Source organism: Lepisosteus oculatus, chromosome 2 (assembly GCF_040954835.1).
Source record: "Lepisosteus oculatus isolate fLepOcu1 chromosome 2, fLepOcu1.hap2, whole genome shotgun sequence".
NCBI classification, from domain to species: Eukaryota; Metazoa; Chordata; class Actinopteri; order Semionotiformes; family Lepisosteidae; genus Lepisosteus; species Lepisosteus oculatus.
Window position 1 is genome coordinate 77338871 of NC_090697.1, and position 25218 is coordinate 77364088.

A 25218-nucleotide genomic window follows, 5' to 3' on the forward strand; every position below is an offset into this window, starting at 1 on the left:
CTCTCCCTGGCTCTCCCTCTCTCCCAGCTGAACCGGGACCGGCAGGTGCTGAAGACGGGCCACGGGATCCTCCTGAAGGCGGTCCGGAGATCGGACGCCGGGATCTACCACTGCCTGGCGACGGAGAACAACTTCAAGCACACGGTGGCCCGCGTGGCCCTCAGGGTCCTGGACCGCGAGATCATCGAGGCCCTCACGGCTTCCGACCTCCCAGGGCCCGCCCACTCCTCCGCAGAGGCCACGCCCCTCCGTGGCTCCCCGCCCCCACCCCCTCACCTCGTGGGCCAGTCGGAGATCCGCCTCATCAACCAGTACTGCGAGTCGTACTGGCACCAGCTGAGCCCTGCCCAGAGGCCCAAGCGCACGAACAGACGCCACGTAGACAGCGACCAAATAAGAGACTAAAAACACAGCCACCTGACTGTTAAACAAGAACCGTCACTTTATAACTAAGAGTAACTGAGCTTCACTGTTCTGTTGGTCTTTTCCTGTTGAACTCCTGAAGGGGCTCGCCAGTGGTTGCACTTCCCAATCTGCACATTAACTGGTGCTGTGACAAAGGATTTTGGGTAATTAATTGGGAGCTAATTAGCGTTTATTGTGACTAGTTTTCAACTGGAGGTGCTTTTTTAAGGAGCTCCACAGAATCCCTTTCAATTGCCCTTCAGCTCTGTTGATTAAAAACTGACCCTGCTTAGAGGCGACACATTTTAACAAGACATGAGAACTGTTAAAAATGGCACCTTCAAATAAAAACAAAAACAGACGTTATGCAAACTATTTGCTCATTATTACTCAGTGACTAATTGATCTGAGGTCACTGTTGACGGAAAGAGACGTGCCCACCGTGCCTCCGACTTTGTCTGATATCCCATCATGTCTCCGACTCGAGCTCCACTTTTCCGACACCTCCCCTTCTTGAGCTCCGCTTGTCCGACACTCCACCACGTCTCTAACTCGAGCTGTGTCTGACTCAAGAGCCAAAACAAAGTGCCTTCCAAAACTGCCTAAAATCCTTTAGCACAACAGAATGGGAAGACTGCTGATGGTGGAGCAGAACCCTCTGGCTAAAAGGAAAGACTACAAAGCAGAAAAGGCTCAGTCACTGTGTCTTGAACTACTAAGCTTTGAGGGTGTTGTAGTCGGTGAGCTCTTTCCATTAGAGTCCACTTGCACCTCAGTTACTGATCCGTTCCTGTCTCAAAGATAGAAATTCTGGGATAAGCCGTGAAATCCAGAGGTCTTGAACCCGGTGTCTGGAGGGGGGTGCGGTGTTCAGCCCCTGGAAGATACAGACTTGAGGTGAGCCGGTCGTGTTTGCGAGTCCTGATACTGATGGCATGGCTGGGGATTCGAACCTTGTTTGAATTCGCTACTGTGACTCCTTTGTAACACACCGCTGTTTTTACCTGTGATGATGCTGCAGTATTTCTGCAGCTACTCTGGTGTCCAAAGCGTATCCCCACCGCTGCAGTGTGGAGGACTGGCAATCTTTCTCACTGCTCCGCTGGGCTGCTGGTCTCACTCAGAACCAGGAGGCTGTGCTGCTCTCCCAGCAAATCCACTGGCTACCTGTTCACAAGCACGTGCTGCTCAAATCCACGAGGAGAAAACAGGGTGTTCAAATCCAGGGGAAGCCTTTAGAATTTCAGAATAAGAAGTACGAGGGTTTGTTGTCCTTTAGATGGTTTCAACTGTGCAGAGAGGGCAGCAACCTTCACCAGTGAGAAGAAGAATGATAGCACGCAGTCGTCAAGAATCACGATGCTCTTCTCTGGGTGCAAACATGCACACTGCCAACTCATATGTAAAAATCTGCAGATCTAGCATACCTGATGGTCAGGGTAACAAACAGCAGCTTTACTTGGGACTGGGGGTTCTTCACTCAGTGAGCAACCACCGAGGCCCACCTGGGTGGGGCACAGACCCCAGCTGTCCTGGGAGGACATTGCCGTATGCAGCTGGTCTAGAGGACCACCTGCCAGATTCAAAGTCGCCTGAACGTTTCATTCCTTCCCCTTCTGAAGAAAGTGATCAATTTGTCTCTTTGTTGATTCTGAGCTTGGAACCCTTGGGCAGGCCCAGCTGACCTGCGAGCTGCTCAGGCTGACTGGGGCAGGCACGCAGGAGCAGCACAGGGTAAAGAGCAGAGAGCTTAGCTCTCACACCCGGGGCTCAGAGACACTCCCTCTCCCACTTCATTCCTCTCGTGAAATCAAAGACACAGCCTTCTGCTTCCGTGCCCTGTGCAGTCCACAGCCAGCAGTTGTGGTAAAATTGTCACTCATACATTGAAAAAGAGAAATTAAGAAATAACAATATTGAGAAAATGTCTTAAAAAGGTAAAATGTTTCAAGCGCTGATGGGTCTACAGTTCTCACTTTTGACAGTTTGCCTGCTGACAGACAGGAATGTCCTCTCAGATCGCAGACCGGCACGATGCCAAAGAGCCGCTGCAAGCTGGAGGGGAATAGGAGCTGTACGGAAAGCAATGCTGCTTCCGCTGGGTTTTACAGAAAAGTCCAGGTTAATGATCCAGCAAAAAAAACAACTTTAAAATATAGTAAGAAAACAATTCAGACCAGCGGTTCCCTGTCCTGTTCCTATGGGGCTCCTCTGCATCTCCTTTGAGTTCCAGCAGTGCTCTTCACTGTGGGCTGGCTGTGTTTAACTGTCCCCCCAAGATTTTAAACAGGCTTTCAGCTCTTGCAGCACTGGGTGGGTTTTGTAGCTGGTATCGCCCCAGTACTAGTTTCTGACGCCTGTGCAAAGGAAAACCCCTCTCACTGTGGGCGTCTGATAGGGTTGTTCTCGCCGGTCTCTGGTCTTCGTGACCGGATCAGCTGTCAGACAGAGAGAAGGGAACAGGCTCTTGCTCAACATTTGAAGACAGATCTCCAGGCTGCATGTTGTTGGACCGATCCACTTGAAAGTGTGTGTTTTAAAAAACAAGGACCGAGAGTAGGAGTAGATCTAGTGCTGTAAGCAAGAAAGCAATTAAAACCATCAATTAACACCAGAGACTAACAGCTCAGCTGGAATGAAAGCCAGCAGGCAGAGGAATCCCCCAGCAGCAGGGCGGGGGACCACTGATCTAGACCCAGCAGCAGGAGCTGAAAGCACCATCATGGTCTTGACAAAACCGAAAGTTCCTCCGGCTTCTTCACTCTGAATGGTTGAGGAGCCCGGAAGCACTATCCCAGAAGCTCGTGGTTAGCTACTGAGGGAGCAGGTGGACATTGGGGATAGTTTGGACACTGGAGGTTCTGGGGCCGGGGCCCAGGGCTGGACTATATATACTGCATCTGTAACACATGCGGTCCGCCCGAGGCCGTGCATGTCGTGTACAGTTTAATCGCAAGGCCAAGTACCACCACACTCTCTCGCCTCACCGACTCCATGACAAATATTTATTTTCAGGATGTAAATATTCCTTTGAGCTCTGCACTTTGGTGTTGTGGGTTTGGGGTGGGGTTATCTGTGTATATTAACAGGACCAGTGTTCACGGAGGAGGAGGAGGTAGATTTTCTCCGTGGAGCTGCCAAACACGGCCCCCGCATCACAAAACGGAGACGAGCTCCTCCCAGGCGCGAGGTGCTGTTCTCTGTGTCCTGAGACGCTTCCTGACAGCAGTGACTTCCTCAGCTTCCTGTTTCTGAGAGCTGCTATCAGCACAGACGTCAGGGCGGCCAAGAACAAAGCTGAAAGAGCAGCTCTGAGCTACAGATAAAAGCGCTGTAGCAGAAGGGACCATTCCCAAGACATTCACCTTGTGCAGAAGTTTATAGAGTTTGAGTTCACTCGGCAGAGTCCAAGGAGGAAATGAATCGGAGCAGATCAGGGCGTAGAAACGCTGCACACCCATCCCAGAGAGAACGTCTACCTCCTCAGCGCTCCGTGGAAAAGATTTTGTACCGGAACAGAAAAGCAAAATAAAAAGATGCTCGTGACCATATTCTTTCCCCTGCGGACAGGCCATTGGTGTTGCTAGAACACAAGCGAGTCGAATGCGAGAACCAGGAGGAATCAAATCTGTGGCTCTCGCTAGTATAATGGCCAGGGATCTTTTAAGAAGCTGCTCGAACATTTGAGGCATGTGGTGGAATCACAGAGTATTAAACCCATCAGCATCCTGATAAGATCTTTTCAACTTGGAGCTCAAAGTTAAAAAAATGACACACCTGTCTGGGCTCAGTGCAGCTGTGTGATGAAAAAATGCAAACATCTCCCCTCAGTGTTGATAACGGGGGAGCTCAAATCCAGTCTTGTTGGCCTGCAGTCCAGCAGGTTTTCAATAGCTGCCTACATCACAAACAGTCCTCACCTGGGGGCACGTCAGCCTGATCCAGCTGAGCTTGAAATGGACCAATTCATCCTGCTCCACAGCCTCGCTGCTGCTGGCGATTCCAATCCCTACAGAAACCCTGCTGGATCAGCCTGCTGCTGGAGGGCCACACTCCCGGACCCTGCCAGCCCCCCCCACAACCTCACACTCCCACGGTCCAGCACTTAACTGACCGACTGTGAATAATTTGTTTCCAGTTCCGAAACAAGACTGTGAGTTTGCCCTTTAACTACTGCATTAACTAAGCAACATGAAATCCCTATGTTCCGAGCAGGAAAAAAAAAAACATCCAAACATTCCAATCAAACAAGCAGTTAATGCTTCAGTTAAGTAATTAAGCCGGGCCAGCAGAATGAAGCTGGCCTGGGGGGTTCAGCTGGGCCCATACTGACCTCCCTCAGCTCATACAGGGAGAAGCTGGATCAGTGCTTCTGCTTTCAGGAGACCTGCAAGCACACTGACAGGCACCTGGTCTCAACTGTCTAATCAGGCATTAATTAAGCTCCATTGCATTGATTCAATCCTTCTTCCCAGGTAGGATGGGACACCGGGAGGCAGCAGCTGGCTGCTTCCTGCTCCTTTTGCTTGGAATCCAGACTCCTGGTTCCCATTCCTTATCCGACTTTTCATCTCCTAGACCTGTTTGCCAACAAGAGCACACCGGGGGTAGGAGGCAGGTTAACTCCTTTCTTGGAAAGAATATGGTCCTGGCACTGGTTTCTTCTCTTGTGTAGCTATTTTTCTGTTTGATGTTTGTTGTTGGACTAAATGACCTACTCCCGTTTCACACGTGGAGATTTGTTTCTTGTGGTAGCTTAAATTAATAAGGTTATTTGTAATTATTATTATTACAGTTTTTTTTTGCAGTTTGTATAGAGATAATAAATATGTTTTCTAAACTTGGAGACAGAAGGGCCGTGCACACTCTGCTGGCTTGCAGGAGCTTTATTGTTTCTGGGGCCTCCCGCGCAGACAGCTCCGCGGGGCGATCCGGGCGCGGGGCGCGGCTCTCTCGGCGCAGGTCCGTCCTCGGGAGCGGCTCCGCTGTCAGGCCTGCAGGACAGACACGGTCCCCGGGCCACCCTGTCCCCAGCAGCACCACCTGCCAGCAGGACAGCAGAGACAACAGGGCCCTCAGAGCAGCTCTGAGCAGAAACAGTTCGAAAGGTGAAGGGGAGGGGGATGCGTCGTGGGGGGGCACAGTGGTCAGCAGTGCTGGGGCCCCGGGTTCAATTCCTGGGGTGCTGCCTGTGTGGAGTTTGTATGTTCTCAACATGTTCATGTGGGTTTCCTCCCACAGTCCAAAAACATGCTGGCAGGCTAACTGGCATCTGGGAAAACTGGCCCTGGTGTGAGAGTGGTGAGTGTGTGCGTGTATCTGCCTGCAATGCCAACCTCTGGTCCCGGCGGTAGCTGAGTGCCCAGAACACGGTGTTCAGTATCAGTAGCAGAATCAGGAGGCCAGTAGAACCCACAATCCAGGGCAAGACACCTGCAGGGACACGGAGCAGTGAAATAAATGCCCAGGGAGTGAAGGAAGTGTGGACGAGCAAGCTGGGCCAATAACGGTCAGTCTCTTCACCTCGTCTCCCCCTTTCCACCACGACAGAGAAACAAGAACGGACTAACTGAAAAACAAGGTGTCATGATGCTCAAGGAGCACTGCTGTCTTACACTGTGATGCTCTGCCTAATCTACAGATTACTGTACAACTTGAACAGATCAGTGATTCCAGCACGTAAACATCCCGACACCAAGTCCGAAAGAAATGTCCATTTATCCACACCTGCATGTTTCCCTCCTTGCTGCTTATTTGTAATAACTGTTGTATAAATAGTGATTTTGATGACTTCCAGGATTTCCTGTGACAGTGGTCTGGTGTGAAAAAAATAATAATCTAAATTTCTGCACAGCTAAGAACCCCTGCTATTGAGACTGACCTTCTAAGCTGGTGCAGTTATCTTTGGTCCCGTTCACAAACACGTTGTTCTCATCTGTAGCTGCAGGAAAAGTGAAACTCACTGCTTTCCTTATAGCATCCTCAATATCAGCTGCAACCTGTCCCAGAGGCCAGAGTGGAAAAACAGATCAAGAGCTCACATTGCACAGTGTGCAGAGACAGTTCCACACTCCAACATTCTGTGAATCTGGTGATGACGCTGTGTTAATTACACCTGACATAGCACTCTCACGCTCACCATGACAGATGGCGCACTCACTATAACATCCTACTCTCCCACTGTGACGGACTGCACAATTGCCACAATGGATTGTAATGTCAATGAGATTGCACACTTAATAAAATGTATTGCACACTTACTGTGACGGACTGTACTATCTGTACTCTTTTGAAATGCACACTCACCATGGTGGAGTATACACTCACTGAGACAGATTGCACACTAACCATGGTAAATGGATTCTCACAAGTGCTGACTGCACACTCATTGTGACGGACTGCACTCTCACTGGAAATGCACACTCACTGTGACCGACTGCACTCTCACTGTCACTGACTGCACTCTGGAACTGGAGCTGACTGCACACATATTGTGTTGGACCGCACACTCACCATGATGCTGTAGGTTCTCCCTGGCTTGAGATTGTGAAGCACCGTCTGTCCAGTGATGTTGAGAGGGCTGACCAGCTGCCAGAGACCGGACAGGGTCAACATTTCTCATGTCGCAATGAAGCAGAGCCACCAGCCACCCACAGATTCCTCCCCATAATCAAGGAAGTTCACCCTCGCATAGGACCTACTGACACCATACTAATAAAATAACATGCTAAAAAACAGCTATATACAGTAATGATGATCTTGTGCAGGTCATTAGAAGCTTACACAATTGAATTGACAGATCGTGGAGAAAGGAATTGTCTATACAGCAGGTCACATCAGAGGCTATCGATGGTGATCAGACTTCACCTGACTAATCCAGGCATCAGCACCCAGAAAGTCAGCAAATGGTGTCAAATCATTGTCAGGATCTGAGATTTTTCTTAGGAGGATCAGTGTGTGTGTCTCTGGAGCCAAGTGGATAGATGCTAGATTAAGCCAGAGGTATCAGTGTGTCTTCACTTGTGTTTTTAATCAGTTCATTACGGCTTATCTGGGCAGTTTAAAAGCTTCTCCCAGCATTTCAGATGCTGGTGATATAAAACGACATAGAAAATGCAGAAACACTGACTAGCCATCCAAGACCAAGAAATTGTGCAAGTGACACACTAGTGAAGTTCTTCCAGATTTTTAGATAAAAGTTTTTTTTCCTAAAAGTAAAGAAGGGTGCTATCAAGACGAGAGAGGTGACAATTAGGCATGAATCTGGGTAGGTTGGGATACTCAGGATGTTCCCAGGAGTAAGAGGCATTTAAACATTGTACAGAAATTGGGGGATAGAGGACATGGCTACAGTGCTTGTTGAAAGTGTCAGGTACCCTGCGGGAGCATCTGAAATCTCATCAGACACAACCTCCTTCCGGCATCGTCAATCCCCTGTAACACGCCTCGTACCCCCGAGACGATGCACATGCTTGCATGAGGAGGAGAAGGGTTGGGCACACGGCTCTCTGCATCACCGAGGAGCGCTCGTTAGACTGCGTTAGCAGTGACACCGCGGCCCCCCACCCATCGTGCTCTCCTGCCCTCTGCACTCACCACTCGAGTGGCCTGGACTTTCGCAGGCTTGCTCTGTCCCTCCCTCACTTCTCCTTGAAACACGACGTACTGCAGGATGTTGAATTCCGCCGGGGCGAGAGAGAAAGACACGAGGACATCGGCTCCTCGTGCAGTCACGTTGATTTCCCCTGGATACCAGGCTGGGCAGAGGCAGAGGGAGAGGAGGGGTTAAAGGTCAAGGGCCCGGCTCAAACAGTCATTCCAGCTGCGAACACTTACACGTCGGTCGAAATGCCCCAATTCATCAGAGACCCGTGTGTGTCCCACCCCTCTCCAAGAGAGGCCCGGCACCCTGAGGAGCAGAAATTCACCTCCCGCCTTTGCCAAAATTCCCGGATGGGGTTAAGGAGAGAGGAGAGAGAGGGAAGTACCGTTTGCGTGCATGGCCTCCAGTCCGCTCTGCGAACGATAAAAATTCGGCATGAGAACTTCCATTAGGAGCAGGTGTGATCGCCCTCGTACCCGCAGCCGACGGCCAATCTGAAGGCAGGGGGTCGTAGAGATGTGCAGCTGATGACCAAATATTGAGACTGCACTGGTCCACCTCAAGATGAAACTATTTGTGTGGTAAAATCTATGAAAAAAGTAACTTCCTTTGCTCTGTACTCTGATGCCCTAATTGGATACACTAGGTTTCAAAGCTGCAAGGCATGAACGAAAACAGCAAATCAAAGAAAAGGTAGTTAAGGAAAACAGAAATGCTTTATTAATGAACTTGGCTTTCAAATACAAACATTTTATGAACCAAAACTCATTTTGCTGTGGAGCAGGGATTCACATTAGGGCAGAGGCATCGTTCCTCCTGGATCCGAGCCCAGCCAGGGGGTTAAACCTCTACTGGGTCAGCTGAACACTTTGGCCAGCTCAGCCCTTTCTAACAGGCGGAGACACGGAAGCTCTGAGGACTGGAGCCCCACAGTCACAGCAGAGAGAGGGGTCACGGAGTGTGATGCTGACGTCAGGAATGACATTTATACGCCTTTTTTCCAAACTGTTGCTGTTGCTCATTTTTGTTAAACCTTTCTCAGTAGAACAGGATATACAGCTCTGTACGTTTGTTTACAATCGCAGTTCGCAATCTTCAGGCTTTATAAAAAGCGTCAAGACCAGGTGGTCGGTAAGTGTTTCAATTAGGAGCAATAAAAACCAGAGGCCCTGCCTGACTCTCCCAGACCAAGGAGACCCATCAACTATATCAGACAGATTCCTGAGGTACTAGAAACTCTGCTTCTGAGTGGAGAGCAACTTCTCCCATAATCCACACTTAACCTGACATTACTTAAAGGACAAGAGAAAAACATGACAAACAAAACCTACACTGCTCCAGCCAGTCTCTACATAATTAACATGAGTTTATCAATTTACAGTTATTGATACAAAACGATTAATACACAGTTATTGACACAAAATTCCGTTCTTGATTCTGGCAGATATGTTTTTGCAACAACCCAGAAGTTAACGAGCCTGATCGATGACCACACCACCATTGGATATAAACCAACCAGCACAGCTCTCTGACAGAGCAGAAATTGTACGATGAGAATTTAGAATCACTTACGGTCGCTGGCAGAGTCGCCACGCACAGAGCACAGATAGCAGAAAGGAGAAAGCAGTGTGAGGCAGCCATCCTGCACACCCGCCTGAGGTTCATCTGACACACTTTCTCTAACGCACTGAACCTGCAGATGTGCTCTGAGCTCTGCCCTCCCCTTTTCAGAGAAGATCGTCACACAGAGGCGAAGACCTTCTTCCTCAAGCCTTCGTCCAGATCTGCAGGACTGCCTTGGCAATGGGGTTATCTTCAAGAGGCAGAGTCTTCAAGAATTCTTGCCTCTGAACTGGAGTTCATGCGCTGGCAATCTTAAGTCATTCATCAGTTCTGATTAGATGTAGCCCTTGGATCTGCACAACTGGGGCAGCGTGTGGGTCTCTCAGTCAACACTGCGGACACACTGGTGCTCAGCACGACCCACAGCAAGCCGTTGGCACCCCGGTCAGCTCCAGAAGGTCCGGTGCAATGCTTGATCAGTTCTGCACTCCTGCTTATAGAACCTCAATCACACTTGATGGGAGCCAAAGATGTCTGGAGCAGAGGGCTCAGCCTGCATTCCAGACGGGGCTGTGGGGGTCTGCGACAAGCTGCCCAGTTGTGTTGTTGACAGCAGACACCCTCCCCTCTTGAAGAAACAGCTGGATCTGCAACTAACCACCAAATGGGCCAGATGTGCTGACTGGCACCTCTCATTCGCAAACCAGTTTAATGTTCAGATGGGTACCATTATTAGATGAGCTATAAAACACATTGTAAAAGTGCTATATGGGTAAGTGTTAAAAACAGCAGCAGTGCAGCCTGTGCTGGGGCTGCTTTAGTAACCTCTGACCTTACGAAGCCCAGAGATTATTTCACTTTGCCAGCCAGCACTCCCATCCCAGCGCTGCGGAGCCCAGAGCTGAGGGCATCAGGACCGCAGGTGGGAATACGTCTGCAAGTGAGACTCACGCAGGAGAAGCAATCTCATGCCATTATCCACTCTAAAAATTCTTACTGCCAAGTTTACTTCAAATAATATTGAAATACTCTAGACACGTCCAAATCAAAAAGATTGAAGAGACAAGACGTTATTTCAAAGACCAGTCGAGTGAAAAATATTTTTTAAAAATCTCAAATTCAAATGATCCTCTTGTGGTCTTTGTAAGAGACCTGCTCTGCTGTGGGAAATGACACCGTGGTCTGAGATCACAGGTCTTCAAACCACTGGCGCTCCTTCCTCTCAGTCGCAGAAAGAATCTGTATCTGCCTCAGCCGCAGAGTGTGAGTGCACAGCGTCTCGAAATCAGATTTCTGCAGAAACAGGATGCGGACTGGACTGACAACGACACTTACATCACCAAAAGGAAAGGCTTTGAAGTTCTTTTTACTACAACATTGTATCTAAATAGAGCTCCTTTCCTCAGCGCTGTCTAAATACAGCATGTCTTTCCTCACAATGTGTCTAAGTAGAGTTCTTCTTTCATCAATTAGAGCTCATTTTTTACATTTCTGATTAGGGCTTATCTTTCTAGAAAGTACTGAATCTAATTAGAACACTTTTTTCTTCAGCACTGTGTCTAATAGTTAATTTTTCTACATTTCTAATTAGAGCACGTCTTTCTAGAAAGCACTGCATCTCAGCGCTGCGTCTGATTACAGTATTATTACTGTATTATAGGCTCATTAGAAATATGTACCGGAACTACTTGGAAGAAGGTTATTTCCTAGATTTCAATAGGAACCGGCACTCTCACACGGAAAAAACGCTCCTGCAGAAACGCCAGGCTCTGCTCATCCTGCACCTCACTGGCAGGGCCCGTGTCAGGGCCCCGCGGGGCGAAGGCAGTGTCAGGGCCCCGCGGGGCGAGGGCAGTGGACAGGGGCCTGCGGGGCGAGGGCAGTGTCAGGGGCCTGCGGAGTCCCATTGATGGCGCAGTAGAGCAAATACCCTGAGCGGACGAGGTAGTAGTCGTCCGGGGCGATGTTGCCGACATGAAGCCTGTACCCAGGCTGGTCCAGGCGCAGGGAGTGCAGATGGGAGAAGAGTTTTGGGAAGTCCTGCATCAGCCTGTAGTGGGCGGCCAGCTCCAGGACACGGGGGATCTGTGCGTCGGCGCCGTCCTGAGAGAAACTCACAGTGATGAACTTGGAGAGGTCCCCGGAGGTCAGGCGGGCCTGCAGGAGCTGCTCCCCGGCCAGAGAGGTGGCGGCCAGGAACAGGCGCTCCTGCTCGCTCGCCAGAGGCTGGGGGCCCGGGGGTCCTGTCCGATCCGCCGACTGCTTCAAGCTCTGCGAGCAGAGCACCATCACGAACCGGCAGGAGCCAATCCGCTCGCTCAGCCAGGTCATGTGACCTTCCCTGGCCATGGACAGCTCCTCCCACAGGTCAAGGGTCACCTGTGACCAAGAAGAAGCGGGCTCCCATCAACACCTCACTCAACCGTTCAGTGGCTCATGTCAACTCATTTCACGTCTCCTAATGAATATATAGGGAATATTAAATTCTAGTTCTGACATTAATGGAGATGTAACAACATTCAATTTGATGCAATTAATCTGATTATAAATAGTGGGCATGATCTACATCTTAGGCTGCTGATTCAAGTAATGTTTTTCAGTTGAATAATTTGAGAACCCAGCCTTATGATTCTTTTTCTTGTATGTCTTGTATCTCAGTGGATCAAGACCCGATCCTGCTTCTATCACCTACTAGACCTGAGGGAGTCTGGGACTCCTGGCTGCCTGCTGGGTGCCCACCTGACAGGCGCAGTGCAGCTGCAGGTAGGAGGCCAGGGCCAGGGCCAGTCGGGTGTGCTGTGGCCCCCCCCAGGGGGAGTAGCAGAGGAAGATGCTGGGCGGTGAGCTCTGAAGGCAGCTCTGGGGCGCTGGAGAAGAAGGGGAGCCCAGGGATCCGAAGAGACCCTTTCTCTCCACTACCAAAGGTCCTGCAAGAATCCAGTTTGTTCAGTTCAGAATGCACAACAGTCAGGTGTCCATCAAGCAATCTTGCATTGGCCTCTGGCCCTGTCTCTGCCCTCAAAGCAGCCCTTGTCGTTTGGCGTGCCAGTCCCTGCTCAGGGGCACTATGGCGCCACTCTTGCTTGTTGAAGAGCTAAAAAGCTATGGGAGACTGGAGGAGAGGGCGAGAGGCTGTGGGAGACGCCCTTTGCGAATACGGGCTGCTCCCGTGGGCGGACGAGGAGTCTGATGAGGTTAACTGTAAAGGCTGCAGCTCTCCAGTTTCAAATTAACTGCGTGCCTGGCTTTCAATCAAAGGATACCTAATAACAACAAGGTTTAAAGGTCACTGACTCATCGTACTTACAAAATTACACAACCTGGCGGAATCTGTTCTTTTGCAGGAAAGAGTTTGAACCATGTAACAGTGGTAAGAGACAAGGACAGATGTCATTTCTCTTGCTCAGTTGTCTTAGAGCCCAGACGTCTTCCTGCTGGAAATGTGGGCCATTTTGACATGACAGAGGCAGTATGACCTCCGTTGCTTTCTCAGTGGGTGGGCAAGAACGTGTGCAGAGGCCTTCATGTCTTTAATCACACCGAGCGCCAGTGAAGGTCTGCTTCCTGTCACTGAAACCACAGCAGAAGCCCCTTCAGGCTGAGGCTGGTCGTACCTTTCTGCATCAGGCAGCGTCTGTGCACACAGACCTGCAGAAGCACAGCCAACGCCACCAGCAGCACAGATGCCACAGTTACTACAGCAAGGATGGGAAACTCATCTACAACATTAGAAGCAAGAGGTTAATTATTCGTAGACGTATTTTATCTACAGTATATGCGCAGACATACTCAGTTCCAATTCCATGATATGAAAATCATCACACTTAACAAATTAACAAAACACACAGGTTTCAATCGCGAGTGGCATCATTTAAGGTTGCAACTGACAATTATTTTTTTCAAATGTTTATTAGTGCCTCGCTACTAATCAGAGCTCCAGGAGCTCTCTTCGGCTGGGCAGCTCTGTAGTGAGCCCTGCACTGCTGTAGCTCCGTGTGGGACTCACCTGGCTCCCTGAGATGGTACATCACCGCTTTGCGGGTGGAGTCGGGAAGACTGGAAAAGATCTGCTGGGAAAAGAAACCAGGGGTGCCCAGGTGCACAGGCATGGGCTGCATTTAACACCTTTCATTAAAACACAATGTCTTCCTGAATGCTGTCCTGGTGTGTACTGGTTTTCTAGGAAATTCTGCAAAATGCAAGTGGGAACTTTAAATACAGCATGAGAGTACTGCTTAAACCAGGAATATAATACACATACAGTAAACAATCCTGTTTTATTTGGGAGCTATAGTAACAATACAATAAAAAGTCCTGTTACAGTAGGAGCTACACTCCCAGTACAACAGGAGCTCCAGTCCCAGTGCAGTAGAAAAGTCTTGTTTTAACAGTCGAACAGTCTTGTTACAATAGGAGCTACAGTCCCAGTGCAGTAGGACAGTCCTGTTACAGTAGGAGCTACAGTCCCAGTGCAGTAGGACAGTCCTGTTACAGTAGGAGCTACAGTCCCAGTGCAGTAGGACAGTCTGTTACAGTAGGAGCTACAGTCCCAGTGCAGTAGGACAGTCTGTTACAGTAGGAGCTACAGTCCCAGTGCAGTAGGACAGTCCTGTTACAGTAGGAGCTACAGTCCCAGTGCAGTAGGACAGTCCTGTTACAGTAGGAGCTACAGTCCCAGTGCAGTAGGACAGTCTGTTACAGTAGGAGCTACAGTCCCAGTGCAGTAGGACAGTCTGTTACAGTAGGAGCTACAGTCCCAGTGCAGTAGGACAGTCTGTTACAGTAGGAGCTACAGTCCCAGTGCAGTAGGACAGTCCTGTTACAGTAGGAGCTACAGTCCCAGTGCAGTAGGACAGTCCTGTTACAGTAGGAGCTCCAGTCCCAGTGCAGTAGGACAGTCCTGTTACAGTAGGAGCTCCAGTCCCAGTGCAGTAGGACAGTCTGTTACAGTAGGAGCTACAGTCCCAGTGCAGTAGGACAGTCCTGCTATAACAGGGGCCTGCCTGAAAAGCCTGGAAGCAGAATGAGGCCTGGACCTGGGGCAGTGTGGTGATAGGCGTGTGCTGGAATGAGCAGCATCGCAGCGGGAGCAGCTCACCTGAATGCAGTAGTCAGTGCGGGGGCTGAGGTCGTGCAGCAGCACCTGCAGGGCGCCCTGGAGCTGCAGCGGGTGCTGCTGTCGGGGGGAGAAGACAGGACTAGCAGGGAGGACAGCTGTGTGCACAAACACTGATTTTCTGATAGAAATGGATGGACCTTACAGATGTGAATGCAAATGTAAGCATAAACTGTATATTAAGGGTTCCAAACACCTACCACAGTCACTCTTTGCCAGTTGACTTCCTGGCGTCTGGTGTACAACACAGTGTAGCTGGAAATTCCATAGCTGTCTGGGGCCTTGGAAAACGTGACGTTCATCGTGGAGCCCGTCCCTGACACGGTGATGTTCTCTGGGACCCATTCTACAACCAGAACAGAACCAGACAGGCCCACCTGAGTGCCTGAGCCCCCTCTTGCTTCTTCTGCCTCTTGCCACATAGAAAACACTAAGACACTGTGCCAAGGGAAACCCTTTCAGTCTTTCAGCCACACCTTCGAACGACAGCAGATCAATACGGACACAGCTCTATCGCCTTTAGTGTGTTAAAGTGTGTTAAAATGCAAAACTTACTTCTGATGCAGGACTCCTTGGCATAACCATCATAGTTCATGCAATCTGCAAGAAACAAACAGGTGAAAGAATAATGAACAGACCTGTAATATTCACCGTAGGACTTCCAGCCCTTTTCCTATGCAAGACCTTCGCCAATCCCAGGCGCAGTTCACTGCAGAGAAGAGGCAATATCAGGAAAGCCAGTCCCATCCAGAGCCACACACTAGGCCCCGACTGCAGCCCTGCGCTGAGGCTGTGCCGACTGTGCACTTACTGCTGCAGTAACCAGCATCATGCGTGTCTTCACATGCTGCAAGGTAAAGGAATGAGGTTCATGGTAAGTGTACATATAAAGACAATCAAGCACATAAGATATACAGTACTGCAGCCCAGCACTCTGATACTGAGACACTGAGCACACTGCAGCCCAGCACTCTGATACTGAGACACTGAGCACACTGCAGCCCAGCACTGTAACCCTGAGCTACTGAACACACTGCAGCCCAGCACTCTGATACTGAGACACTGAGCACACTGCAGCCCAGCACTGTAACCCTGAGCTACTGAGCACACTGCAGCCCAGCACTGTAACCCTGAGCTACTGAGCACATTGCAGCCCAGCACTCTGATACTGAGACACTGAGCACACTGCAGCCCAGCACTGTAACCCTGAGCTACTGAACACACTGCAGCCCAGCACTCTGATACTGAGACACTGAGCACACTGCAGCCCAACACTGTAACCCTGAGCTACTGAACACACTGCAGCCCAGCACTCCCACAGTCTCTCTTTATTACACATCTTCATGCTTCATTGTCAAGCTTACAGCTCTCTACTCAGTGTTGAGTAGAGCCGGGCAGCTCCGAGCCTGCTCCTACCTCGTGATGTGTGCGCGGCGGTGGCCGTCCTCAGCTGGTACGTGCTGTCGTGCGGAAAGGGGTACGCGTACAGCAGGAGACTGTACGCAGTGCTGAACTGGACACACACGAGGGCGCTAAACTCCTGCACAGAGAAGCAGAGAACCCACAGCCTGAGATGTCGGAGAGGAAGAGATTAGTGAGGTTACCTGCTCTGTCACACACTCACACACCACAGGAATTACAGTCTTACTGCCCCGACTCATCATGTGCAACAGCACAGAGTAAACATGCCTCTAAGCAGGGCTTTCCGGGTGAGTTCTGTGCGTTCAATCTCAGCAGCCCCTGACAATGCATGAAGGAGACTGCTAAGTAAACCAGAGGCAACATTTTTTTCTACTTACTTTACTGACGCAGCTTCAAGACTTTAACAGGTTTTACACTAATTTACTGCTTCCCAAACTTCATGGCTTCATGAAAGCTGAACAAAAAGTACTCAGTCAAAAAATGAATACCGTGGGACTGTGATCATCATGTGAAGACCTGTCAGTGACAGTTATCTGTGGCCTTTCACAGTTCAGATGATTGGTTTTAATAAATAAAGCATAAGGTTTCACATTTCAGACCATTTTGGACTTCTGACTTCTCTGCTGAGCCTTCAGGATAAAGACTGTGTGCCACAGCGACAGTACAGGATCAAACTGTGGTGCAATGGGAGTCTGATCTCCCTGTGAATCATGACAGCCGCCCCCTCCGGCAGTGACCGCAGCTGGGACTCAAGCAGCTACAAGAAAACCAAACATCTCACCATACTGGCGTCTCCGGCATCCAGCTCCGCCACTGTCCTGAGCGCCAGCCTCTGGCACTGAACATCACTGCCATCCTCCGAGTGCACCCGCACGTAGAAGCCTCTGAGAAACTCAATGCCTAAAGATCCGCTCGCGAGAGGAGGAACAAAGTGCGGCTTTAATCTTCCACGGGCTCTGCTACATTTATTTCTCTGCACACGTACTTCCAACAGTTTCATTCTGTCTCCCTGAACAGCACAAAGACACAGTGAAAAATCATGACAGCCTCATCGCAAACCCAGCGACTGCTCGATTATGGGGTTTTCAGCATGGGCAAATAGATTCTTCAGCTGCACCAACTCAGTTTGCATTGCAGTTCAGATTGGAAGTGCTGGGGGTCGATGTCTTTATCCCTGCCACCTGGGCCGTGTCTGTCTGTGTCTTGTGCTTGGAATTTATTCCAGCTGCGGTGCTATAAAGCGCCTGTAAAACTTTGACATTGCACAGCCAGTCTGGTTTTAACATTCGCTGGATCTTTTCAGGGTCTTTTATAGGAAAAGGAGAAGGGTTCCTTGCAATGAGGGAATGGACCAGGTGAGAGAAGAGCAACCGGGCAGAGATCAGGGAGACATGAGCAGAGACAAAGAGCAGGTGGGACTCTGCACAAAGAGGTGTGGGAGTCTGGAGCAAAAACAGACCTTGAAGCCGGATTTGGATTCAGCAGCTGACTGCAGTGCAGACTGTAACCAGTAACCAGGCTGCAACATTCTTGTTCTCAGCCTGCCTTAATAATTCACCTTGCCTGTGTGTCAGTTTAAACTTTTTTGGTCTTCTAGAACCACAGCTTATTGCAGTTTTACATTCTTTCAGATAAACAATACATATTTCTGGTTCGGACATGTCTGCTTTCTTACGGGTGGGGCCAGCAAGACTTGGCTGGACAGCGCCTGGAAGAGGAAGAGCTCAAGCCCCCAGAAGCCAGGCTCTTGGATGGCTGCTCGTCAGCAGGGAAGCTTGTCCCTTTCACATTCAGTCTGCTGCGTGCACAGACTGGACCCACATCCCTGCCCACGGCTGAACCAGCAGCTCAGGATTAGAGGCACTCAAAACACAAAGAGAGAGAGCAGTCAGCCCAAGACCATCTTTTCTGCATTGCGAAACTCCTAATCCTGTTTTTATTTTTATTCCTCCAGCTGAACCGCAGCTGGAGGAATAAAAATAACAAAAAAGTTACATGCCTGCGATCCATTATCACCACAGAGGGACACCTGATCTGTCTAATCTCCCTGGAGCGCTTTGCAATTTCCAGTCCTTACTCCCCCCTGAGGTGTCAACTGAAGACAATCAATGTAATTATTTTCTGAAATAGCAGGATTTTTCTTAAGGTCGTTTGCAGTTGGCTACAGAAGACAGTCACGTCATTAAAGGCACAGACGCCTAGAAATCTCCTAGAGCCTGGTGCCAAGTACGACAGTTATGCAGCTAATTGAACAATCAGATGGGAGCTGTCACCAATCTAGAGGGTGGTGATCTGAGGGTGTGCACACCAGCGGGTGGGCTTTCACTCCATCTCCGGTCTTATCGCCCGTCAGCTGATCGTCGGCTCAATGGGACCAGTTAAAAACTTCCCAAAGGCCTTCAAGGTCTGGCACTGTGTGGCACAACCATGTTAGAGTTTGAAGAATAAAAGAAAGGTTAAAAAGAGGAGGTCATTCAGGTAGTTTCTTATTGATCTGTGAAGGTAATTCTTTGAAGGGCTGTGGGAGACTTGGACGGCGTGCCTGGGCTGTTGGTCCAGACGCTTGTTACTCTTTTTGGCCTTCTGTTTTCAGTCACATGTTTCACCTTCATTTCAATGATCTCGATTCCATCCTTCTTTTTGAATGCTAGCATCCATGAGGGAGACCTGGAAGGAGCCCTGAGGTACTGGGACACAAAGCAATCACCGGTACCAGACCTTCGGGTGTCCTTTCAGAGCTGTGTCAGAAGCCCTCAGAGCTGCAGGAGAACTAAGATTCACAGTGAGGACAGAGCGAGTCTAGCTCTGCATGTTGATGAGCTCCGGATCTGTGGAACAAGCTGTAAACAAACGTACACAGACATGTCTAGCAAGTTATACTCTGCGCGAGATTGATGGGTTTTAAAAGGTTGTTATTTCTGTTTGTTTTTCACATTATGTTGAAAAAGAAGGCAGTCTGGGCATGTTTGGCCACCGATCTTGGCACTCAGAGTACACAGCAATGCTATTCTGAATAAGCACAAAAAGCACTGAAGACTGGTTGCACAAGGATTGGCACAAGGTGACCTGCCCTCACAACGTTCATACAATAAACTAAATTTCCATGTCAGAGAATGACATTCGTTCTCTTCTTCTCCAATCTGGCACATCTGCACCCTCGGCAAGAAAGCTTGATGATTAGAAAGGTAAGAATGCTTATCCCTGCAGGCACTGCTAAGAGGGAACAGGCTCTGGGGAGGTGTCCTGCATGAATTATCTGTACGTGTCCCTATTCTATCTCTGCATTCAGCCTTCAGGAGCTGGGTTTGCGATGGCAGAGAACAAACACACAACAACCACACGCACAGCCTTGGACAACAAGCAAGAAAGACAGCAGACCCTGATGCCACTCATATTATGGCCTTGTCAATTACAGCGATATAACAACGACATTACAAGGTAACGCAGGAAAGCTAAGCATGACAGTAAAACAAGGCATGGGACAAGCACACGTGAGTGCTAAGTGCTTGTGCGCAATGGGAAAGATCTGTCAGTGGAAGCAGAGCCCAACTCAATCAGACCAATTGGGAGCCCACAGCTCCCGAGTGCTTCCTTCCCCAAACCCTGCCCTGAGGCGCAGTGGTCAATGCCTCACCTAGAGGGCTGGCCTTCCACCCCAGGAGCAGGGCCTCTTTCCTAGGGCACTGGCTGCTGCTGGTGCTCGTCACACAGAGATCCTCTGGAGGCCCAATCGCCACACGGCACTGCTCACTAGTCCCGCCTTCTTCGGTACAGGGTGAGGGAGTGCTGCAGCCTTGGGGGGCAGCGATGAACACATGAGCCTGGCGCAGAGAGCCACCACGCTCTTCCACGACGAGAGGCCAGGGGGCCGTAAAACACTGGGCTTCTGTCTGTGGTCAGTGAGTGAGGGGAGACAGTGCTGGAGCCATTGTCTCCAGTAAGGTGTCTGTTTCACGGCCGTCAGCGTTGTGTGTTGGAGCACACATGACGGTTTGCAGTGGCTGTGATGCAGACCCGGTTTTGGGGAATAAGAGCACAATGATAACGAAGTATTCACACCTCCCACCCCCAGTCCTAACCCCCTCTGGACTCTCACCCTAAATCCATACATGGTGCACCCGGGTTCCAGAGCTCCTTTCTCTCTCAATGTGTTTATATGGCAAGTCACTATGAAAGTGCAGCTGAAACTCTGCACACCTTGACTGAGACAGCCCAGTGCCTAAACACTCTCACTCTCACCCTTTATGAGCTTTTGTGCCAATTATCCTTCTATCGGCAGCCCCACCACCACCCAGACCGTTCACGGCCGGAGACTGATGACCTGGCTTGCTGGCGAGAGACACCCCAGCCAGCACAGGCGGACTGAGTCAGGGTCAATCACCACCGGGCATTCCCATGAGGCCTTGCCAGAGAGCCCCCCCCAGCCCCCCGGCCGCGGCCGAGCTCGGTCAGAACTGACCGCCGACCGAACTGCTGAAGCGCACTCACTCTTCACGATGACCTGCACAACCTTGCCGCTGCCACTTGTCCTGCGCCCGTCGTCCGGTTCACTGACCTGGGGCGGAGAGCAAACAGAGCAGTCCTGAGCAGCTGGGACTCCAACATCAGGGTGAATTAAAATGCAGTGTCGTGCCCGCCCTGAAGGGGGTGCACTAGAGTGAGCCAGCTCTGCTGTGCCAGTGGGCCACGCCCCTTCCACCGGTCACTTGAGGACGGTTGCCATGGATATGCAATAAGACAGGAAGCTTGTGTTACCTGTGAGTAATTCCGTCCTCCCCCATCTCAGGTGAAGCGAGCTTCTCGAGCTCTGAGCCAGCAGTGCTCTGGACCGCTATGTCCCCAGTTTCCTGAGCTCTGTTGTTCAACTTTCTTCCCAGATTCTTGGCCCTAGGGCCTCCCTTTTGCTTCGCTACAGTGCTCTCTCGATACGGACCTTTCCGGCAAGCCCCGAGCTGGATTGGGGATGCCCCTGTGTGCTGACCTCAGTGCCTGCCTGGACTGTGAGCCTGTGCTGTGTCTGCCTGCTTCCCTCCACCCCACCTGACTCCCTGCCTGCTCGGGAATCCACCTCTCGAACCTCAGATCACTGCTTTGATTCATCCCAGCTCCCCAAAGTCCCCAGCTGCTGTTTGACAACTCTGTTAATACTGCATTCTGGGCACAAGAACAGGGGGACTTCAGATGACCTCAGGTAAAGTAATTTTTCTTTCATTTGAAAGTCAGGCTGAGGATAATCGGCACAACACCCTGGACAAGACTGCTCCTCGCTTTGCTGCAGTGGGTTTCCACGGGAGCAGGGCTCCTGCGCACACAGCCCTTGTAAGGACAGTTACTACAACACAGAAGCTCAAGGCGACGCGCGTTGCTGCTTTTTAACCGTGAAACCTCGGGAATTTTCCCAGCACAAACAGAGCGTGTTCAACGTTACAGAATGCAGAGCTTTTCTTCAAAGAGCACAACAAAAACAAGGTTAAGAAGGAAGAGTACTCGGTTATTTAAACTAGCAGCCGGGGTTTCACCCGGAATCCTACCTGTGGGAAACGCTTCCAGTTTCTATTGAATAAGGTAAACAAAAGCCGTCACCTCTTTACCACAGTCGACAGGGTAATCCGCCCCTCTGGCCAGGCCGCTGAAAGACGCCCACAGCAATCCCCAAAGAGCAAAGTTAGCGAAGAGCTCTGCCATTTTATCCAGGACTGCCGCTCCCTGCCCTTGGCGATCCGTTCCTCCGCCGGCAGGAGCTCCGGCTCGGGAGAGTGCCGCTGGGACGAGGACTCAGCCAATCGTAAACCCGGACAGAGGTTTTAAGTTTCCTGGGGGAGGAAACTTGAGGTTTTGTGTGCGAGCTACTGCCGTCTTCTCTCGTGGAGCGTGTTTCCTGAAGCCAGTCGCTCCTCGCTCCCCGTCTCCCTCTTCTGCGGTTCGCTCTGCAGACAGACCCGCTTCTTTCCGCTGTTTCAATATTCAATCATCCCTGGTCTCATTTACTTTACGCTTGTTTACGATAAAAGCTGAAGATCTGGGTTATAAGCTCTAATGAACAAACAGTATTTCCAACTCCAGTCGTTGTTTTTTTTTCCCAAAAAACAAACAACAAAAACGCTTTGTGTTTTGTTACGACACGGGCTGAGGACTCCAGGTTCAGCTCTGATATGTGGAAGCATTCAGCTGAAGAAACCCTTTATCCTCTGTGCTGCATGATTATGAGAAACGGGGCTGCAGTGTGTGGAGTCTGAGGCTTATAGGTGGTGCAGCAGTTGTGAAATCTCATGTCGCTGAATATTTTCACAAGATCTGTCTCAGCTGATGGTTCCCCAATAAACACCCCCACCAGCTGGAGTGACCAGGCACGGGGCTCTGTGTCCAGTCACGGGTCACTCGCTGTGTCACTACGGAGCGCTGCCCTGGACGGGCAATACAGCTCCTACTGGAATGGTTTATCGTGTCACGACGAAGGAATTGCAATTGGTTGATTTTTTAAAGTTTAAAAGTCCCCGCAACGCCAGTCAAAACAGCAGTAACATTTCAGCAGGCGAAAACACGATTTCAATCTGAACCGTTGAACGACACCAATTAAAAACAGTACCGCGAGACGAACAATCAAAAATCACCACACACGGAGAGGATCTGGGCTTTATAAATCCCGCACTGACCCGCTATAATCCTCCAAGCAAGCGGGTGCAAAACAAAGCTCGATGCGACGTGACCGTTCCCCGTCCGTCCGTCCGTCCGTCCCAGCTCCCAACTCCAAACCCGGACAAAGAGATGCAGGCGGGCCGCAACAGCAAAAACACGGGGGCCCGCCGCTCTCCGCCAGCCCCAGGTCATCAGGGCGACCCGGCCGGGAACCGCTCGTAACAGCAAAGAGAAAAGAGCTTCAGCCGCTGGGACACCCCTCTCCTCCTACAGGTGTTTAGGGCTCTGGGAGCTGCGTAAATTCCGCTCCACTCCCCGACCAGAGTGACGCGTGTCTTCCCCGCTAGGAGGCAGCATCGCGCCATTTTCTACCAGCGGTGACCCTCCTCTCTGCCCGGAACTGACCGCGGCGGACTGTCCTCGGGGTCCAAGCCCGCTTCCGCACACCGGCCCCCCGGCCCTGTGCGGTGATGATGGTGAATTGTTCCTTATAATCGTTACTTTTCTCTTTGCGTGTTAGCGCAAGTCTAGATATTGTTTTTAGTTTTATTTGCAAAAAAAAAAAACAGAACTGTATCGACATTCCGTTGGGAAGGCAATAACGGTAGTCAATAGAATCGATTTCGTAAAAACCGCTCAGGTTAACGGACAATATTGACATACTCACTGAATATTTAAACGGATAATTTCACTGTCGATAAAAGCCTTCTTATTGACCCTAATCTTTATTATCGATGTAACTGCAAACCTACCAAATGCAAGCTTGTGTTTTTTACGCACCCATGCATATGCATTTAATAATTACACAGTAATGCGTTATATTATTATTGTTGTTGTTGTTGTTGTTGTTGTTGTTGTTGTTTATTGTTTTTATATATTGTTTTTGTTGTCGTTGCTTTCAGGAACATGATCTGTTCCTCTGTCTAGGGTTTGGTCACACCAGCACCGCCCTGTTCTAGCGAACCCGGGTTCGAGGCGACAGACGCACCGAGCCCGTGTGGCCGATGGCCTCTGATCCCACCTGTGACGTGGGAGAGGTCGGCGTGCGGCGCGCGGAGCGTCAGGCGGCCCGCGCTCCTTCAGCACCGCGGACAGTTCCCGCGCGCCTCCCGGCTCCCGGCCTCGCGCTCGCTCTCCCTGTCTCCCGCGGGCGCGCGCTGGCGTGGCGCCGACACGGGGAGCGTGTGGGCCCGTGAGGAGGGCGTGGGGGGCTCAGTGAGGCGAGACCCCAGACACCAGCTCCCACCCCGAACCCCTCGCGTGTGGAAGACTCCACCCCACAGCCCCGTGTTCTCCTCTCTCCCTCCTGCACCCCTGCTCAACCCCCCCCACGCACACACACACACCGCAGGAAGCTCTTCCTTGACAGCCGTCCTCAATTTACACCTTTATTAGAGCAAAATAATAAAAAAAAGATACATCAGGATCGTGTATTAAAGCACAGTGAGACAAAGCGCTGTGTAACAACGTCTCCCTTGACAGAGGTCCTACAACCGAACAAGTGTCGGTCCTGAAGCGGGCAGAGGCAGCGGTCTGCAAACAGAAGCTGCCCTCTTACATCAAAAAAATAAACCGCGTTCAGGGCTCTGGTTTGAATCCCATAGGGCTTGCTGTGTATCTACAGATGTAAACATCAAGCGCTGTGTTTCCAGCAGTTTCCTCAATGACATGAAATCCTTAGACTGTCTTTTTTATTTCCTTTACATCCTGCAGTAGTAGCCAGTACTTCACTGAGAAACACCGTCTTTACATTTCATGGTTAAAATAACCACAACACCTTGGTAGGTTTGATCCAATAAAGGATGAGAGAGGTACTAGAAATATCCTACGTGAAGCCAGAATTCCTTTCAGAAGAAAGATGAAGACCCTGCTGGGCGGCGATGTCCTGTGGTACCATGTGCCCCTGCGCCTTGTGTGCAGTTTGCCTCGGCGCGGGAGAGGAGAGGAGAGGGGACAGCCACGCGGCTCGGTCCTGACAGCAAAAACACTTTCACGCGGTTACACTCCGAGATAAGAAAAAGAAAAGCTCGAGGGACCAGTCTCAGACTTCCACAGCTGCCCGTGCGTGTAACCGTGGCGACTGGCTCGAGGGGGTCAGGTGTGTGGTCAGGGCTCTCTGGAGGTAGTGGTGCGCCTCAGCTGCTGCCAGCCCACGCTTCCTGCGGGCAGAAGTAGGCGTAAGGGCCCACCCACTTCACGTCGTGATCCCTGCGGAGAGAGCAGACACAGGCCCCTGCCCGTCAGTCCTGGAGAGGAGGCACAGCAGGGCCAGCTCACGCCTGCTCACGCCTGAAGCCTACATCGTGCACGACCGTCTGCTTCAGGCCCTGCGCCGTTACACTTGGATTTCACACCCTGGTGCTCTGTCACTGCTGGGCTGTCCCTGTGCTCACTGCCGATTTCAGTGTCGCACTGTTCTGTCGTATCTTAGCAAGTTTTGCCATTCTTGATTTTATAGCCTAGAACGACCATG

The 25218-nt window shown here is 50.6% G+C and overlaps 4 protein-coding genes across 17 annotated transcripts in view; 1 reads left to right on the plus strand and 3 right to left on the minus strand.

Moving 5' to 3' along the window:
- Positions 1 to 5251, plus strand: part of LOC102689574 (semaphorin-3F-like) — a 58301-nt gene extending 53050 nt beyond the window's left edge. For all 4 annotated transcript variants that reach the window (XM_069184646.1, XM_069184632.1, XM_069184640.1 and 1 more), the window contains one exon: positions 28 to 5251. In XM_069184646.1, the coding sequence (XP_069040747.1) occupies positions 28 to 405 (378 nt within the window). In that variant the 3' untranslated portion in view covers positions 406 to 5251. The remainder of the gene's footprint in view (positions 1 to 27) is intronic.
- A 25-nt stretch (positions 5252 to 5276) lies between these two features.
- Positions 5277 to 9673, minus strand: LOC107075968 (uncharacterized). Its single transcript, XM_015339245.2, has 7 exons — positions 9581 to 9673; positions 8394 to 8421; positions 8002 to 8162; positions 6919 to 6993; positions 6287 to 6404; positions 5742 to 5838; positions 5277 to 5448 (listed from the first exon to the last, which is right to left on the minus strand). Exons 1-7 carry the CDS (start codon positions 9671 to 9673, stop codon positions 5394 to 5396), a joined length of 627 nt encoding a protein of 208 aa, XP_015194731.2. The 3' UTR covers positions 5277 to 5393.
- On the minus strand, positions 8706 to 23046 carry LOC107077767 (interleukin-17 receptor D-like). 3 transcript variants are annotated; one of them, XM_069184662.1, is made up of 13 exons: positions 21693 to 23046; positions 20598 to 20664; positions 19744 to 19902; positions 16891 to 17009; positions 16104 to 16227; positions 15499 to 15534; positions 15243 to 15287; positions 14888 to 15033; positions 14670 to 14744; positions 13578 to 13641; positions 13186 to 13290; positions 12311 to 12498; positions 8706 to 11950 (listed from the first exon to the last, which is right to left on the minus strand). In XM_069184662.1, exons 1-13 carry the CDS (start codon positions 21792 to 21794, stop codon positions 11402 to 11404), a joined length of 1779 nt encoding a protein of 592 aa, XP_069040763.1. In that variant the 5' UTR covers positions 21795 to 23046; the 3' UTR covers positions 8706 to 11401. The 3 variants fall into 3 exon arrangements, with proteins under 3 accessions (XP_069040763.1, XP_069040757.1, XP_069040754.1); XM_069184656.1 differs by having other exon boundaries at positions 13578 to 13638; positions 14670 to 14747; XM_069184653.1 differs by having other exon boundaries at positions 14670 to 14747.
- Positions 23047 to 24101: 1055 nt separating this feature from the next.
- Positions 24102 to 25218, minus strand: part of foxp3a (forkhead box P3a) — a 55976-nt gene continuing 54859 nt past the window's right edge. For all 9 annotated transcript variants that reach the window (XM_069184704.1, XM_069184693.1, XM_069184695.1 and 6 more), the window contains one exon: positions 24102 to 24953. In XM_069184704.1, the coding sequence (XP_069040805.1) occupies positions 24881 to 24953 (73 nt within the window). In that variant the 3' untranslated portion in view covers positions 24102 to 24880. The remainder of the gene's footprint in view (positions 24954 to 25218) is intronic.

What these genes read in the sequence shown, in the direction of transcription:
- LOC107075968 (XM_015339245.2), bottom strand. Translation starts at nt 9,673, where the DNA reads ATGAACCTCAGGCGGGTGTGCAGGATGGCTGCCTCACACTGCTTTCTC. An exon ending in TAACTGCACCAGCTTAGAAG is followed by an intron (nt 5,839 to 6,286) that starts GTCAGTCTCAAT and finishes GTGTCCCTGCAG; the next exon opens with GTGTCTTGCCCTGGATTGTG. An exon ending in AGCTACCGCCGGGACCAGAG is followed by an intron (nt 5,449 to 5,741) that starts GTTGGCATTGCA and finishes TCCTGCTGGCAG; the next exon opens with GTGGTGCTGCTGGGGACAGG.
- LOC107077767 (XM_069184653.1), bottom strand. Translation starts at nt 21,794, where the DNA reads ATGGCAGAGCTCTTCGCTAACTTTGCTCTTTGGGGATTGCTGTGGGCG. An exon ending in TGTGCAGGTCATCGTGAAGA is followed by an intron (nt 19,903 to 20,597) that starts GTGAGTGCGCTT and finishes CTGCCCCCCAAG; the next exon opens with GCTGCAGCACTCCCTCACCC. An exon ending in ACTGGCAAAGAGTGACTGTG is followed by an intron (nt 14,748 to 14,887) that starts GTAGGTGTTTGG and finishes TCCCCCCGACAG; the next exon opens with CAGCACCCGCTGCAGCTCCA.